The 17,218-nt window shown below is 38.3% G+C and overlaps 1 protein-coding gene across 1 annotated transcript in view; it reads left to right on the top strand.

Moving 5' to 3' along the window:
- Positions 1 to 17,218, top strand: part of Kifap3 (kinesin-associated protein 3) — a 102,897-nt gene that overhangs the window by 9,232 nt on the left and 76,447 nt on the right. Inside the window, exons 5-9 of the mRNA XM_013015552.1 lie at positions 3,572 to 3,671; positions 5,965 to 6,089; positions 7,049 to 7,147; positions 8,477 to 8,655; positions 11,901 to 12,063. Of these exons, the coding sequence (XP_012871006.1) occupies positions 3,572 to 3,671; positions 5,965 to 6,089; positions 7,049 to 7,147; positions 8,477 to 8,655; positions 11,901 to 12,063 (666 nt within the window). The remainder of the gene's footprint in view (positions 1 to 3,571; positions 3,672 to 5,964; positions 6,090 to 7,048; positions 7,148 to 8,476; positions 8,656 to 11,900; positions 12,064 to 17,218) is intronic.

Below are 17,218 nucleotides of genomic sequence, written 5' to 3'. Positions count from 1 at the left end.
ATCCCTGGCGAATCCAGGCACCAGTGGCTAAAGTTTACAATTCTAGCTACTTAGGAACTGAGATCTGAAGATCTAGGTTTGAAGTCAATCCCAGACAGACCAAGTGACTCTTATTTCCACTTAACTAGTAAAAATCTGGAAGTGGAGGTATGGCTCAAGTGACAGAGCCACTGGCCTTGAGCAAGGGTACAAGGCCTAGAGCTTAAGTTCCAATGCAAGCACAGTAAGCCAGACCTAGCATTGGTGGGGGGAGGGGTATCACTCCCTAAGTGAATTTTGTACTTCTGTCTGGCTCTTTATAAAATAATATGCACCCTTTAAGACATAATTCTTGTACCTTCACAGACTTCCCTTAAAAATTTTTTTGGTGTGTATATGTGTATGTGTACATGTGCATTAGTACAGTTTGAACTTAGGACCTCAAGCTCTGTTCTGCTTGTTTATTCATGGCTGGCTCTGCCACTGGAGCCATGGCTCCAGTCTGACATTTTGCTAATTAATTTGAGATAGTTTGTCAGGTTTTTCTGCTGAGGCTGACTTCAAATAAATCTTCCAGGGTTCAGCCTTCTGAGTAGCTAGGATTACAGGCACAAGCCTGTAATTCTTTAGAGATAGTTTTCTTTAGTTTTTATGTAATTATAATCTTTGTCTTCTCATGAGCAGTTTGTGTTTGCAGTTTGATTTCTAAGTAGAGGCCTTATTCTTCTTCTTTGCATGCCTTGTTGTTCCTGTTGAAATGACAACTTTGGAAATCAGATTCTCCTTTGCATGCCTTCTTCCTGTTGAAATGACAACTTGGGAAATCAGATTTCTACTACCTCCAAAGTTTGCTGTTGATTCTGTTTAGTGAGATTTGTGAATTCATTTCATAATGTCTATATCCTTTGTGTAATATGATCACTGAATTCTTTGCTCTAGCTTAGTGGTCAGCTGTTTTATAAAGAAGTTTTCTTACATGGCAGACAGTAAGTCTCTCAGACTTGGTTGAAGGGATTGTTGTATGTGTGTCTGTGTGTGCGTGTGTATGTGCATGCATGCACTTGCATGTGCATGTTCTACACACACACACCTTTAATGCTCCATTATACAATACTATGCCATTACTTCTGGCTTGCACATTGCCTCGCTTCATTCAGAGATGAGAGCTTGGGCCTTCCCAATTTTTTTCCTGGGAAGTACACTACTCTGCACCTATGCATGGCTCTTGAGACCTCCAGGGTATGCTAGAGCTTGGTAAAGTCCCCAGATAAAATGAACTAATATACAAGACAAATGGTACAGAAATGAAAACACCAGGGAATAAACCAAAAGGGAAAACCAAAAGAAATAACTGCAAACAGAACACTAAAAAAAAATCTTGGGCTGGGAATGTAGCTCAGTGGTAGAGTGCTTGCCTAGCATGCATGAAGTCCTGGGTTTGATTCCTAGTACCACATAATCACAAAAAGCCAGAAGTGGCACTGTGGCTCAAACGGTAGAACGCTAGCCTTGAGCACAGAGAGGCTCAGGGACGGTGCCCAGGCCCTGAGTTCAAGCCCCAGGACTGGCAAAGCAAAAGCAAAAACTTCTTGTTTCCATTTCTTGGAGTTCATTTCGATAAGCATCATTTTATATAGTCATACGCACATAGCTTTTGAGCTGTTGTGATCCTCTGCTAGGACTATCCTAGACATATTCTAGTCATTACAGATGAGGGAAACGATGCCGCCTATGTTTCTTTGGGTCTGGCTTGCTTCGCTGAATATAATTTTTTCCAAGTATTTCTATGTCCTTACAAATGGTGCAATATCATTCTTTCTGATGGAAGCATAGAATTCCACTGTGTATATACCCCACATTTTCTTGATCATTCATCTGCTGAGGGGCATCTGCCCTCAAACAGATTTGAGAATTCATCTGTCTTTTTTTTTAAGATTTTTTTTGTCAATTTTTGCAACATAGTGAAGCTACAGTTGTGTTGGTACCATCTATAGTCTCCACCAAATACCCCAAGTATATGCACAGCAAGCACTGCCTCAAGTCAGAGACTTGACACTCGGCTCCCTGACAAGGAGCAGCTGTAATGGAGCACAAGGACAAGTCTTCGGGGCAGTGTGGGGTGGGGTGTGGGGACTGTGGGGAGCCTCAGACTGTTCTCCTCGACCCGTGCCAGCCTCCTGGCTTGCACAGATGTCAGAGTTGTGATGCTGTTGTTTTCAACACTCCCCAGAACCCCGTGGTGAAGGTAGAATTAGGACAAGTTGAATCACCACAGATCTCAGCATCTTTACTGGTAGTATTGGTGTTTGAACTGAGGGCCCAAGTCACTTTGCTCCCCCTTGAGCCACACCCTCAGCCTTTTTTGCTTTATGCATTCTTTTCGTGTGGAGTCTGCCATTCTTTTCCTGGCTGTCCTTGGGTCATGGTCCTCATGCTGTATGCCTCTCCCTAGCTGGGATGGCGGGAATGCCTCACCATGCCTGGCCTTTTGTTGGCTTCCTAAATAGCTGGGATTATAGGATTGTATACTAGGATTATACACCTGGAATGGCGGTGATTTCTTCACTACACACTGAGAATTCCTTTAAACCTTTAGGTTATTCCTCCGTTATGAAAAACTTCATTGTTTTCTCAGTTTTCCCATTCTCCTACAGAATATGTTTTTGGAGATCCTTTGTCTAACAGTTGAGATTTGTTCAAAGTGAGAGGTTAGGTATTTCATTTTAATTTTTTCCACATTGAATATCCATTTATTCCAAGTGTTCAGTTAGTAAACAGTCTTTACCAAGTACCCAACATACATTTTGTACAATGTACCTACCATTCTATTATGGGTTAGATAACTTATGGACTAGTACCATGCTAGGTACTATTCCTGTTTATTCATAAATCTGATTTATTGATCTTCCTCTCCATTCCATTAGTCTGTTTGATGAGTTCATACTAATACTATACTGTTAGTTATTGTTTTAGATTTTGACTAGAGTTCTAGAATATGTAAGAGAAATTTGTCTTTTTCCTTTAGGAATTTGCTTATTACTATTTTCATAAAACTGTATCCAGTGGAATATCATGAAATTTTGTTTGTCATCACATTCAATTCATAGATTAATTTTGAGTTAGCTTTTTAACCTTTTATAAATTAGATTCTTTAATACATAGGGGTTTTTTTGAAGTTTTGCATACTAAAATTTACTACCTTGACTTAAGAATAACTAATCAAAACAAAACATTCCAGTGCTCTACATTATGAATGTGTAAATACTATAAAATGCTATCAAAGGGTTTTTTTATTTGCTAAAATCACCACTAAGTAGTTTACTAATACAGTTAATTCTTATTTCACCATCTAAATAGCCAAAAGCTGAAATAAACTGAATATTTAATAGCTATAATAAATGCTGATAATGTTCATGGACTACATCGATCAAGCATTCAAAATAGCTTCCTATGTTGGAAGGAAACATCCTACTTTGTTGTCCCAGTTCCATTTTCTCTTTATTATTTATTGATCAGTAGACATTTAAAACCAATCAGCATTTACAGAGAAGCAAGGCAGGTAACCTTTTGTGTATATCTTCTTTTTCTTCAGAAACTGCCCTTGGTGCACTAGCAAGAGTCCTAAGAGAAGACTGGAAACAGAGTGTCGAGTTAGCCACAAACATAATCTATATCTTTTTCTGCTTTTCCAGGTAGGTATAAGAACTGTAATATGTCTAGTCTGAGTTGATTGTGTATATCACTGGCTCAGTGATACACTCAGTCTTGGCTGTGCTGTGTGCTGACCTTTGAGCAATATATTACTCCTGTTGCTGATTCTCTATCATTTTCAGTTATTCTTGTTTTTGGTCTGTATTCACTCTTGCCTCTACACACACACACTCACGCGCACGCACATGCACAAACACACATGCACGCACGCACACACACACACACACACACACACACGAGGGCTTGGTTCAATGAGTCAAGAGCTTGAGGATAGCTTTTGGGAGGACCGTCTCAATTTGCGTCCTCCTATTTAACTATGTGATCTTGGTTATTCTACTTATGCCTCAGTTTCTTCATGTGTAAAATTTAGATATTAATAGTGTCCTTCATATAGATTTTAAAGTTAAGTGATTAAAATTTAAAATTCTTAGAGTATTTAGTAAATGCTTTTGTTTTATATAGGCATACCTGTCCAGAAACAAGTACATACATGCTATATATTATGTGTTGGATTTAATCACATTTGTATTTCAATAATACTTTATGAATTTTGTGCATATTTTTAGGATATATATGGACACATATACATACATATGGTACATGTGGACAGTAGACAGGTATCACATCAGTGTAATTAGCATTTCTGTTTCCTTCAGCATTTATCATTTCTTTATGCTGGGAATGTTTGAACTCTCCTCTTCCAGTTCATTATAAACATAGATTGTGGAATGTTGTAGACTATAGCAGTTGTGCAGTGTTGTAGAACATTATTAGGCCTTTTCCTATGTGTTTTGGCACCTGTGTTCATCCTGCCTCCTCCCCTCCTCTTGGCCCTTCTAAACCTCTAGCAACCACTACTCTACTCTCTACCTAAATGAGAACAACTTTTTTAGCTTCCACATACAGTCAAGGACACGCGGCATTTGTCTTTCTGTGCCTAATTAATTTCATCCAGTTCCATCCATGTGGCCAGATGGCAGGATTTCATTCTCTTTCTGACTAAATAACATTGTATCTAAACATTTATATATTCTTTTTTTATTTTTATTGTGAAAATACTGTACAGAGGGGTTACAATTACATGGGCAAGATAATGAGTACATTTCTTATCAAGCATTGTAGCCTCCTCCTTTGTTTCCCCTTCCCATCCCTTCCCAGCCTCCCCCCGCCCCGCCAAACATTTATATATTCTTAAGAGGCATGATAAGGCTGGGCGCTGGTGGCTCACGCCTGTAATCCTAGCTACTCAGGAGGCTGAGATCTGAGGATCGCGGTTCAAAGCTAGCCCGGGCAGGAGAGACCGTGAGACTCCTATCTCCAATAAATCACCAGAAAACCAGAAGTGGTGCTGTAGTTCAAGTGGTAGAGCGCTCGCCTTGAGCTGAAGAGCTGAGGGACAGCGCCCAGGCCCAGAGTTCAAGCCCCACGACCGAAAAAAAAAAAAAAAAGAGGCATGATAAGAAGAATGTCTAGCCAATTTCTAAAGCTATTACCTCTATTCTAAAAATGTGCCAACATTAGCAATTAAATATCTTTTGGAATATTTGGAATGATTATTCCTTGGAATAATTATCAAGCATGTAAAACCTGGTCGCTGGTCGCTAATATGTTACAGGTTTATTTTCTGTTGTTACTTTTGTTGTTGTTGTTGGTCGTGGGCTTGAACTCTAGGCTTGGGCACTATCCCTCAGCTCTTCAGTTCAAGATGAGCGCACTATCACATGAGCCACAGCACCACTTCTGGTTTTCTAGTGGTTTATTGGAGATAAGAGTCTCATGGACTTTCCTGCCCGGGCTGGCTTTGAACCATGATCCTCAGATCTCAGCCTCCTGAGTAGCTAGGATTACAGGCATAAGCCACCAGCGCCCAGCTGTTGTTAATTTTATATAGTAAATAAAATGTGCCTCTAATGTTGTTACATTATTAATTTTACTAGACAGTAGACTGAAATTTCATCATAGACTATCTCAGGAGTTATAATTGTTAATAATAAAAATGTATTCAATTCTTAAAATTAATACTTCAAGGAGGTATGTTAAAACTTATATAAACATATATATGGTTATAGATATATACACATATATGTATAAACATCTTATACATATTTTTATATGTATATACTATGGATTATACTATGGATATGTTATAATTATACTATGGATATGTTAATCTATATATTTTATACATGGGTGTGCCAGTGTTTGCTGAAACTAAATTTTCTATCTCAACAAAATATATGCCACTAATTATATATTATAATCTCTTCTTTAAAGCTTTTCTCAGTTTCATGGACTTATTACTCACTATAAAATTGGAGCTCTGTGTATGAATATCATTGATCATGAGTTAAAGAGACATGAGCTCTGGCAAGAAGAACTCTCTAAAAAGAAGAAAGCTGATATCCTTTCAGAGTTCTGTTTCTGTCATTTTTTTTGTTTTTAATTACTAGTTACATTGTATGGAATCATGCAAGAATGTGTTTAACATTAATGAAGATTAAAACAATCAGGTTGTCATCTCTACAACCATGAATAATGAGACAGTAGTTGATAACTGCTAAAGTGGCTATTCTGTATCGCTTGCTCTTAGGAAGTGCCACTCTACTGCTGCTTAGGTCCTTTGCAAGCACAAAGACTTCTTTGATAGGAATGGATACACATTTTGTGTTGAAGCTAGCCTAAGCTTCTATTTGTCGGGCAAGATATATTTTTATACTTAAGTGCAAAAAAAAGTGAGGATTTTTTTTGTGGTTAAATTTAGGACCTGTGCTTGAAGCCAATGTTTGTTTATACCTTTTAAAATGAAAACATTATTCCTGTTGAGAGAGTATAACACATGGTTGACCTTTCATTTATGGAAAAAGTGGATCTTATTCTTCACAACATTTTTCTCTTTTAACATCTCTAGTCTGAACAGGAAGCTAAGACCTCTTAGATTGAATCTGTGCCCTTTGAATGTTCTGGGCATGTGTCTAAAGTGAAAGTTAGTGTTCTTAGTGTTCTAAGTCTCTTCATGGCAATAATCTTGTGCATGGGTCCACTTGGTAATCTTTTGAAAGTTACAGATTTCCCAGTTTACACAAAATATTCGCATGGGATTTCTAAGAATCCAAGTATTAGATGAAATCCAAACATATCCTCACTTAGGCCCATGGAAAACCCTTGAGAATGTGGTCAAGATGTCTGTTCTAGCTCAATTAGTGTGCAGAGAAAAATTTAAATTACTAGTTAGAAAATAAAACTAGAAAAGTTGCATGTAAAACTTGAGTGCTGTTCTTCTAGATTTTTTTCAGTAGGTTTCCTTAGCTTCAGTTTGTATGTATGATCCTTAACTTAAGTTTGGTTTTTGTTTTTTTACTTGATGAAGACCTTGAAAATCAGACCTTGAAAAAGGATTATGAAAAAACATTTAAAAAATACCAGGGGCTTGTGGTAAAACAGGAGCAGCTACTGCGAGGTATGAATTCCTAAACTAATAGAAAATCGAGAAAGTATTTGTTATATAAATGCTTGGTTCCATTTTTGTCACACCAGTGAGCTAGTGAGCTAATATGAGAATAATGGAAAGTTAGATAAACTTTCATATGTCTCAGTTTCTTCTATCTTTAGTTTGAGTGATAATGTTTTGGATTTCACCATACATTTTCCCTGCTTACATCTTAACTTTGCTCTAATCCAGTGTGATTTTTTCAGTGACAATCTTCTGTCACTCAATATCCAGCTTACTTATAACATGATTTTTTATTGCTCTCCTAGTTCATGTAGAAATTTTCAAGATAATACTCTTGTTTAATTAAACAGAATCCCTCTTCCTAAGCTTTATCAAAGGATGTAAGGCTCCAATATATGGTTTCATAGACATTGATAAGATGCAGTCTTGTGATGGTGAAGATGGTGAGGGTCTCAGCCCCTGGCTGGTGCTCAGCCAGGGGCTTTTAGTTTAGCTCATTGTTCATTTGATAATATTTAATGCATGGAAATATTTGTTTTCTCCCTAAATATTTTTATCGCCTTATAAATATTAAAGCTTAAAACTACATTGAATTTTTTGAAGATTTGGGGTTGAATACTTTAGCTCAGAATGTTGGAGAAGATGCCAGATTTTCAAAGTTGTGTGTGTATGTGTACATATGCTCTGTCAATCAAGGTAAAATACCTATTATATAATATTTAGTAACTGATGGGAATAATCAAATGAGTTTCCTCTAAGAAACTAAGCATATTTATTATAGGGATCTAAAAGAAATTTTACTTTAGAACTAGTAAACATGAACCTCAACTATATTGGCATAGCAGCTGTATTACTGAACTTCATATACCCTTTTATAGTGACTAACAAAGTCAGTTTAAACATGAAAATAGATTTTGGTATCTCAAATATCGTTCTAGGTATGCTGTGTTTTTTCATTATAGCTCTTAACAGAGCAGCCTTTAGTTGAAATTTTATGATAACTTATTTTCTGAACATGTAAAATTATTATTCCCTGTTTGTTTTATGATTTATCTACCTTTAGTTGTCATTTGATGACTGTTGAAGCTCTAAGCTGCAAGAGAGTAGGAATCATTGTCTCATTTGGGTTGTAATATCCTCAGCACCACAGAAATGAATATTATTTATATATTCTTACATATACCCATATGCCTATGTATGGATATATATTTTAACAGTAAAAATTGCAAATTAATATAAAACCTGTTTTGAACTTTATCTGTTGTCTTGGTGGATAATGATTTTTTTAATTGTTGATTCAGTATGTCACTTAACTCTCGTATTTTACTTTTCTAGTTGCTCTTTATTTGCTTCTAAATCTTGCTGAGGATACTCGTACAGAACTGAAGATGAGAAACAAGAATATTGTTCACATGCTGGTGAAGGCTCTTGATCGGGACAATTTTGAGCTGCTCATTCTCGTTGTATCATTCTTAAAGAAACTCAGCATTTTTATGGAGAATAAAAATGATATGGTAACTTTCAAAGCTTCTTTATACAGACCAGCATAGCCATATCCATATTAAGATATTCTGATAAAAAGTAAACATTTACCCTTCTCCTAAGGTAAATCTGAAAGAAGATGTTACAGTAGCCCTAACAGCTATAGCCTCTAGAAATTTCATTTTTAAAATGGTGAGGGACCAAGAAATGGCAGCTCGTGTTTGTCAGACTGGCTACTTAGGAGGTGAAGGCCTGGAGGGTCTAGCTGTAAGACCAGCCCAGACAGAAAAGTCTGTGAGATTCTATTTCCAGTTAAACAACAGAATGCTGGGATGGACGTAGCTCAAGACAAAGCTGAGTGAGGAAAGCACAAAGCTCTGAGATAAAGCCCTGGGACCAGCACACGCACACACACACATGTGCACAAAGTATAGAGATGGACGATCCATTTATAAGGTTGTATTATCCACTTAAAGTTTTAGTTATTTGTGCTATTGATGTGAACTACCGCTGGTTTACTTTTTAGACAGATATTTAAAAATAAATATGTACCTGAAATATTCTCTCAATTAGTGTTTAAGTTATATCATATTACTTATATAATATTGATTATGTCCACGTAATAAATTATTAATATAACAAAAAGTGAATCAATGCAATTATCAGAGGGACAACAGAGAGGCTGTATGGTTACATAGATTGCTGATTTTTCTTACTAATAATTCTTGAGAGTTTTTCTATATTTTTGATGCATCGCTATCCCTTTTATCAGTCATGTTTGCAAGAATTTTCTTTTTTAATGGCTTGCCTTTTGATTCCCTTATCCTATGAAGAGCATAGTTTTTAATTTTGATAAGTCCAGCATAAAAATGATTTTAATTGAGTATATTTCACTATTGTATTTAAGAAATCCTTGTTTGACTTACGTTCATAAAGAGTTTTTTCCTGCATTTTGTTTAAGTAGCTTTATGGGGAGAGGTTTTTGTTGGATTGGATCCATTTGTTTTGAGTTAAGTTGGAATGTGGTACAAGGTATGGGTTAAGATTCACTTTTAAATATAGATGTCCATTTTAGTTCAGTTCTGGTGTCCTTTTGTTAAAAACTTATTTTCTTTCATCATTGAACTGCCTTTCAGCCTTATCAAAATTGTACTTTCATTGAAAAGCAATTAACCATACCTTAGTGGTTCTGGTTTTAGATACTGTCTTCTGTTCCTTTAAACTGTATTTCTTTTCACCAATACCTCTTTCTCCTAATTACTGAAGCTTTAAAATAAGGTAGTATGGAGCCTCAGGGGCTACTATTTTTCAAAAATTATTGTGGCAAGTCTATATTACTTGTAGTGTATACAGAAACCTGAAGTAAAAAAGGTTTTCTTTGTAAAAATGTATGTTCTGGATGTGGCGCTGTGGCTCAAAGTAATAGAGTGCTATCCTTGAGTGAAAGAGCTCAGGGTCAGTGCCCAGGCCCTGACCAAAAAAAAAGTATGTTCTTACGATGTCATGGCATGACAGGAAAAAAGTAGAGTTCTATTATTAATGTGATTTTTTACAAGGCGAGTGGGAAGTTGCAAGAAGCATATGAAAAACACAATATACATAAATGTTTTAGATTTCCAGTAAAAGGAAAAGTGAAATGATTAATGACTTTGCTGTCATCAAAGAATGAAATTATATAGAATTTCTGTTTTTAGCATTTACTCTATAACTTAAAGATATGAGATGTTTTTATAAATTTGTTTTTGATAGCTACCTTTAAAGGCTTAATATTGGGTCTCCATTGACAAATTAGTAATTGGTAACGCCCCCTGTAATTCTCACTGCATAGTGTTAATAGGTATGTTGATACAAATGTATAGAAAATCTATACAAGTCCTTCGTAAAATGAGCAGATAGCATTCGAGGTTTGGCAGGTCAGCTAGCCTCTGTGGAGCTGCCCGGATCTCCCACTGCGGTAGAGCCCATAAGCCAGCGAGCGTGTTTCCCCCACCAGTAGGTCAGATGGTGGGCCACATCAGACCCACAAGCTGAGGTCTGCTGGTCTGCTCTAATGTTGTCTTAAGAAGCCCAACTTACAAGATTTACAGCTGTCCATTGACTGTCATCTCAAAGTAAGCATGACAGAATTTCAGATAATTCTTCACCCTCATTTTCCTACTTATTAGCATTCTTCATTAACTGAAGAAAAGGGGCTAGAGATTTCCACTTCTATGTTATCAGGGGATGTGGATCTCAGAAATGTTCCAACTGGGGCTGGGAAGGTGGCTCAGTGGTAGAGTGCTTGCCTTGCATGCATGAGTTTGATTCCCTGGGTTCAATTCCTCAGCACCACATAAGCAAAAAAAAAAAACAAAAAGCAGGAAGTGGTGCTGTGGCTCAAGTGGTAGAGCGCTAGCCTTGAGCTGAAGAGCTGAGGGACAGCGCCCAGGCCCAGAGTTCAGGCCCCACGACCAGACCCTCCCCCCTCCCCCAAAAAAAGAAATGTTCCAAACTTTGAAACTACTTTGACCACATCAGCCCTTGATAAGTGACCTTGTCATTAAGGACTCTCTCCTATAGAATAACATCTGAACATCTAGCAGAGTATTAAAAGCCTTCCTTTGTAATCTAAAACTGTCTATGCTTCTGCCAATCCTCACATACACTTTATATCCTGATTCCTCAATAAACTCCTTTATTGTTAAACACCCGTTCATTAGCTTTTCTACATCCTAGATGGTCATTCCCTTTCTCTCTTCTTTTCTTCCCTTTTTTCTCTCCCTTCCTCCCTCCCTTCCTCCCTCCCTTTCTTCCTTCCTTTGTTTGCTTCTTTTCTTCTACATAGGTTAATGCCTTCTTCCATATTGTATCCAGAGTACTTTTGTGCATTGAATTTTTATCAGATTGTCTATTTTCAATCACATAGTACATTCATTGTCCTACTTGTTCATTCTTACTAGAATAAGGGACCCTTAAAGGCCAAGATGAACTTGTGTTTGATCTTGTTCAAGGTCTGGTAGATAGTGGGTGGTGTTAATTATTACATTATTTTCAAGGATCAAGTGTCATTTGTCTTTCAGTTGATGAAGCCAAATAAGGGAAGGAAGGAATAACGGAGATATTCCCCTCAAAAATTTGATCTCAGAAAACTTTACAGATTGAAATAAAACATAAAATTAATTCATCATTACAGAAAGCATAGATATTCATTAAATAAATACAAAGGAAAGTAATTATTTGTAATCTTTTGTGTCTTATTTTGTAATAGAACCTCAGTGCATTTTATCATTTTACATAGGTAGAAATGGATATTGTTGAAAAACTGGTAAAAATGATACCTTGTGAGCATGAAGATCTCCTGAATATCACCCTCCGGCTTTTACTCAACCTGTCCTTCGACACAGGACTGAGGAATAAGATGGTACAAGTTGGACTTCTTCCAAAGCTCACTGCACTCCTAGGTATGCTTTTGGAAAATTAATGACAATGAAATTTCATTGGAAAATTAAGATCTGTGTTCAAAAGCCTTCCGAACAAAAAAGTCTTCTGGGCCAAGTGTGGTGGCACACATATAATACCAGGAGGTAGAAATAGGAGAGTTGTGGTTCAAGACTAGTCCAGACCAAAGCTAGCAAGACCCTCTCTCAAGATCAGCCAGAAATGGTTGACACATCCATAATCCCAGTTGCTTGGGTAAAGTAAGAGGATGGCAGTCTTTGTACCATGTAAAATCATGCAGCTCATCTGCAAAGCAACTAAAAGAGATGAGCCTTGAGTGTCCGAGTGCTTACCTAGCAAGTGTAAGACCAGTTTCAATCCCCATCACCCCCGTCTCCCAAAAATGATTTCTAGGAAATTACTCACATGATACTCACTTCATTATTTGTTAAACAAGTAATAAATCTGAGGATATAAGATATGATACCCAATACACAAATGGATTTTTTTCTAGAGCTCAATTTCCAGAGTCTATCTTATTAGAATTATGATTGTTTACTTTTAACCATATAACCTTGAATAGGTTACCCAAAGCATTTGTTATTTGGTTTTCTTATGTCCAAAATGATGTAATAATCACCTAAAACTTAGAGAGTTCATTTTAATATTAAAGTATTGCATACAAAGTGCTTAGAACAGTACCTTATAGGCATATAGTGTTTCCTTAATAAGTTTTAGCTATTGTCATTTTCTTTAACGTCATCATCATCTGGTACACTGTTTGTACCCCTTGGTGAGATGGTGATTCTCTGAGGTGTCTTGGTGTGTGCTTGAATTAGTGGATGTCTCACCTTCATTCTTGAAATCTGGTAATGAGCTTGTCCTTCCATGAAGTCTAGAGCTTATTTTCTCCAAGTCTGTGGCCACTGCTGCGGCTTTACCACTAGATGGCACCACAAACCCAGTTTTCTGGTGAACCCCCCCTGGGTGTATTGTCGCTGTGTCTGCCCTAGGGGAAAAGCCCAAACCCCAGGTCTGCGCCTGGGCAGTACAGGAGTCTGAAAACAATAGTTGCTATGAGCCCCAGGCAGGCCCCCGGTGAGTGTCTGTGTTTGCCGGCCTGCGTTGAGGTTCTTCTGATAGTCTGTCACCTGGACTCGCCATGGAACGCTCAGTCTTGAATTTTAAAGCAATTACTTGTTCCAGTCTCTTCCTCCTTCCCTCAAGGACACAGTGATTCTCGGCTGTTTCACCTGGGGAGGAGGGGTGTGATGAGGCTGGTGGTCTTCGGCCACCTACACTGCAGTGCTGGGCTGCAGTGGTGAGAACTGAGGCTCTGGGCAGGACCAAAGCCCGGGCTGGGATGGTTTGCCCACTGTTCTGGAGAACCTGTGCTGAGCCTGGGCAGGCAGCCCCAGGTCCAGTCCTCTGGAGTCCTCGGCCCCCTCGAGGTCCTAGGGCATATTCAGATGCTCTGTCCACAGGCACTGGGTATGGTCATGGGCAATTTGGATGCACTGGTGTCACGCTCCACCAGGCTCCACCAGCTTGGCACTGAGATTCAAGGCAAAGTCCTTTGCTTATTACCTACCCTGCCCCCTAGAAACTGGATTCTTCCTCTGTGCCACACTGCACAGAGTTGAGGAAGGGTTGTGAAGCAGCCCCTGGCCACTGGATCCATGTCGTCCAGAGGGTCCATCCAGGGGAACGGGTCTGGAGACAGCATGCAGAGTGCAGGGTTTCAAGTTTAAGACCTGAACTTAATGGAAGCGTTCTTTTCATGCTGGGTTGGTTAGGGCTGGGGGAGTATGACACAGGCAACTTTCCGTCCTGCCTTCCTCGTGCATTATTCTTTATTGTATGCTAAAAGCCATACCTGCTCCTTAGCCCTTTTGAGGTGGTTTCATGTAGGATAGCTGTTAAGATGACTGCTCTTGTGCACAGGGAGACGGGCATTGGAGGATCTTGCTCTACCACCGTCTTGGTTTGACTTTGGTAAGGAACCTAATCCCATACACAGGTCTCTGTCCCCAGGATATATTCAACCCCACCCCAAACATGGATTATGTTTCTGAATTTGGGGAACATAACCAGTCAGTAGCAGTCTTTAAAGTATATCTTTATTTTTTAATACATTTTTATATTTATTTTTCAACTGATAAGATTTTTTTTCCAGTACTGGGAATTGAATGAACCCAGGACTTCTCAACTGCTAGACAAACACTTTGCCATTAGAACTATGTCCCTAGCCTCTTTCAGAAACCTGAAATTTTTATTGAAAGCACCATAGCACTGTGATTAAAATCATGGGTTTTGTAAACAAGTTGAAGTGCTGTGTGTGTCTATCGTTCTTTATGATCATTTATTCACATATGCAGTGGTGAGGATAATATACAAGTCTGTGAGTGAGTATTACTGTGTTCTAGAATTTCAAATGTCCACATGGCTCCAGAATCTTTAGAACCCATGCAGTCATAGCATTTATAACTGCTAAATATTTTCCTTTGTTTTATTTTAAATTATTTATATGTTTTAAATTTTAAATTATATATATGTATATATTATTTATATGTATGTTACATATATTGACATATAATTTTTAAGCAGTTTTCTGTTTTGACTCCAATTCTCTGGCCAATACTCTTTTCCTGGGGCAGCAGTAGTCTGCATTGTCTCCTGCTCAGGCTCTTGCTCAGGGAATCCTCCTTTCTAGGCTGGATCCTCAGGTTTTGCTCACATATTTCATACAGATATGCTATTGTTTCTTCCATCCTAAGAAACATTGTTCGTAATTCTCTCATCCTCCATCTGTGATATCATTTCTTTGCTCATCATTTCCCGGGCACCGTGCTTCCTCTCCCCTTCATACTCATTCTCACCTTTCTGTTCTCCCCATGTCTGCCTGTCTCCCTCTCCTCTCCTCTTCCTCCTTGTTCCTCTCATTTTCTTTCCCTACCCTCATTGTACTTCATTTCTAACCTCCACTTCGCTAAAGCCAGTGGTCAGTTCCCTGTACTCAACGTTGCTCAACTTATCAGCAGCCTTTCCTACAATATCTTCCTCCCCTAACTTTACACATTTGTTTTCCTGGACACAGTACTTTTGTGGTTTACCTTTCCAGTGCTTAGACCTTTCGCTTTCCTCTTCTGCTTCCCTCTCATCTCTCTAATCTACAGGCATAGAATGCACTTCAGGTTTTACTCCTAGAACTTTTCCCTCTATTTGTATTTATTGTCTTGGTGTCTTCCTCCATTCCATTTAAATACTCTGCCTATACTGATAACTCCCAAGCAGAAACATAATCCCAGCTTCCTCTCTGATTTTTACTCCAAACATTACCATTTGGAAGCTTTATTAGCAGCTCAGATTTAGTAAATTTAAACATCAGCCTCCTGATTGCCATCCTACCTTTACCTAATTCCAGTATTTTCAGTCTTCTTAGCTCAGTATATAGTAACATCATCTTTCTAGTTATCTAGACCAAAACTCAGGGCCAGGGGACAGGAAGAGCAGACATTATTCTTGACTGCTGCCTTTCTTCCCAACTTACATGTGGTTTGTTGGGTAATCTAGTCAAAGCTTGTCTGTAGACTATTACTGCTACTCCCTGGTCCCAGCCACCTTCCTGTTTCCTGATTTAATATTGTAGCATTCATCTGAGCTGTGTTTATACCCTTGCCTCAGATTCTTCTTAACATGGCACACAGGTATCAAATTTAAGTTAAATCTCCATCCATCCTCAGGTGACTTCTCATAATGCTAACCTGTCTCCTCACCACTGTAACATACCTTCAGGTGCTCTGGCTAAGGGAATATTGGCCTCACTGCTATTTCTTGAACTCAGCAGGTAACCCTGCTATTTCTACTGCCTAGAATATGCATAGGCTTATTGCTTTCTTTTGATGTGTTAGTAATGGGGCTTGAACTCAGGGCCAGGACACTGCCCCTTAGCCTTTTTTGCTCAAGGCTGGTGCTCTACCATTTGAGCTATATCTCTACTCTGGTGGTTAATTGGAGATAAGCATCTCGTGAACTTTTCTACATGGGCTGGCTTCAAGCCACACTTGTCAGATCTCAGTCTGCTGAGTAACTAGGATTACCGGCGTGGGCCGTCAGTGCCCGGCTCATCTCCAGTTTTTGTGTGGCCTTTCGCCTCATCTCTTTTGGTCTTTGATGTTTGCTAGGCTATTAAAAATGTAAACATTAGGTCCTGATGCTCGTTTTACCATTTTCCTATTTCACTTTTCTCCATAGTACTTACTAAATAACATATTTCATATAATTTTCTTTGCCGTACCCATGTACTAATACCTCTAACTACCACATCCCCGAAATTATAAGCTTCATACAAATAAAAGTTGAGTCTGTGTTTTTCATGTTTCTATTCTCAATGCCTAGAACAATACCAGACATATTATAGGATCTTAGTATTTTATGAATGGTTAGATAGGTGGATGGAAGAAAGGAATAAAGATCCAAAGAGCTGAGCTTGAGACTTTGCTTTACTCTTTTTTAACTGAGTGTGGTATTAAGTAAACCAATGGATGTTCACTGAATTTTTCATCTTATTACAGAAAATAAGGGAATAAAATAGAGAATTGCTCTGAGAATCAGATGAGAGAATTAGCAGGTATTGATTTTATATCTAGAAAGACTCAAAAATGTTAGTCAAGGTAAAGAGGAAGAAAAGAAAGGAAAAGACTTAATAAAGTGAATGGTTACTGAATGAGATATCCACATTGGACAAGAAGAGACCGAAACCTGACTCTCCATCAGAAGTAGTTAGAGAAGCACTATTCACATAAATCAAAATGAGAGATTTAATCCTATTAGCAAACTGTTCCTGAAAAGTATTCAGAAGTCTGTAATATACAAATAGAATACAAATTGCCCTACCTTGATACATCCCTTAGTTCATTCATAAGCAGAAATGAGAAGTTATTTAAAAAACGAGAAACTGAGGCCTCACATGCAGTGTTGTACTACCTGGGGAGTAACGGGGTCCCAGCTCAAGGGCAGCTCTCAGAGCCCCTTCCACAGTGGACTCTGTGTGCTGGAATCCTAGTTGTGTGGGCGCCAAATATAAGAGGATTAAGCTCCCAGTCTTCCCCAGGCAAAACACCAGACCCTACAGTCGGGAAGACAGAGAGACAGGAGGGGAACTTAAGAGTAGAGTGT

The sequence above is a fragment of the Dipodomys ordii genome, unplaced genomic scaffold (genome assembly GCF_000151885.1).
Source record: "Dipodomys ordii isolate 6190 unplaced genomic scaffold, Dord_2.0 Scaffold27, whole genome shotgun sequence".
Classification (NCBI taxonomy): Eukaryota; Metazoa; Chordata; class Mammalia; order Rodentia; family Heteromyidae; genus Dipodomys; species Dipodomys ordii.
This window is presented reverse-complemented; position numbering and strand designations above follow the sequence as displayed.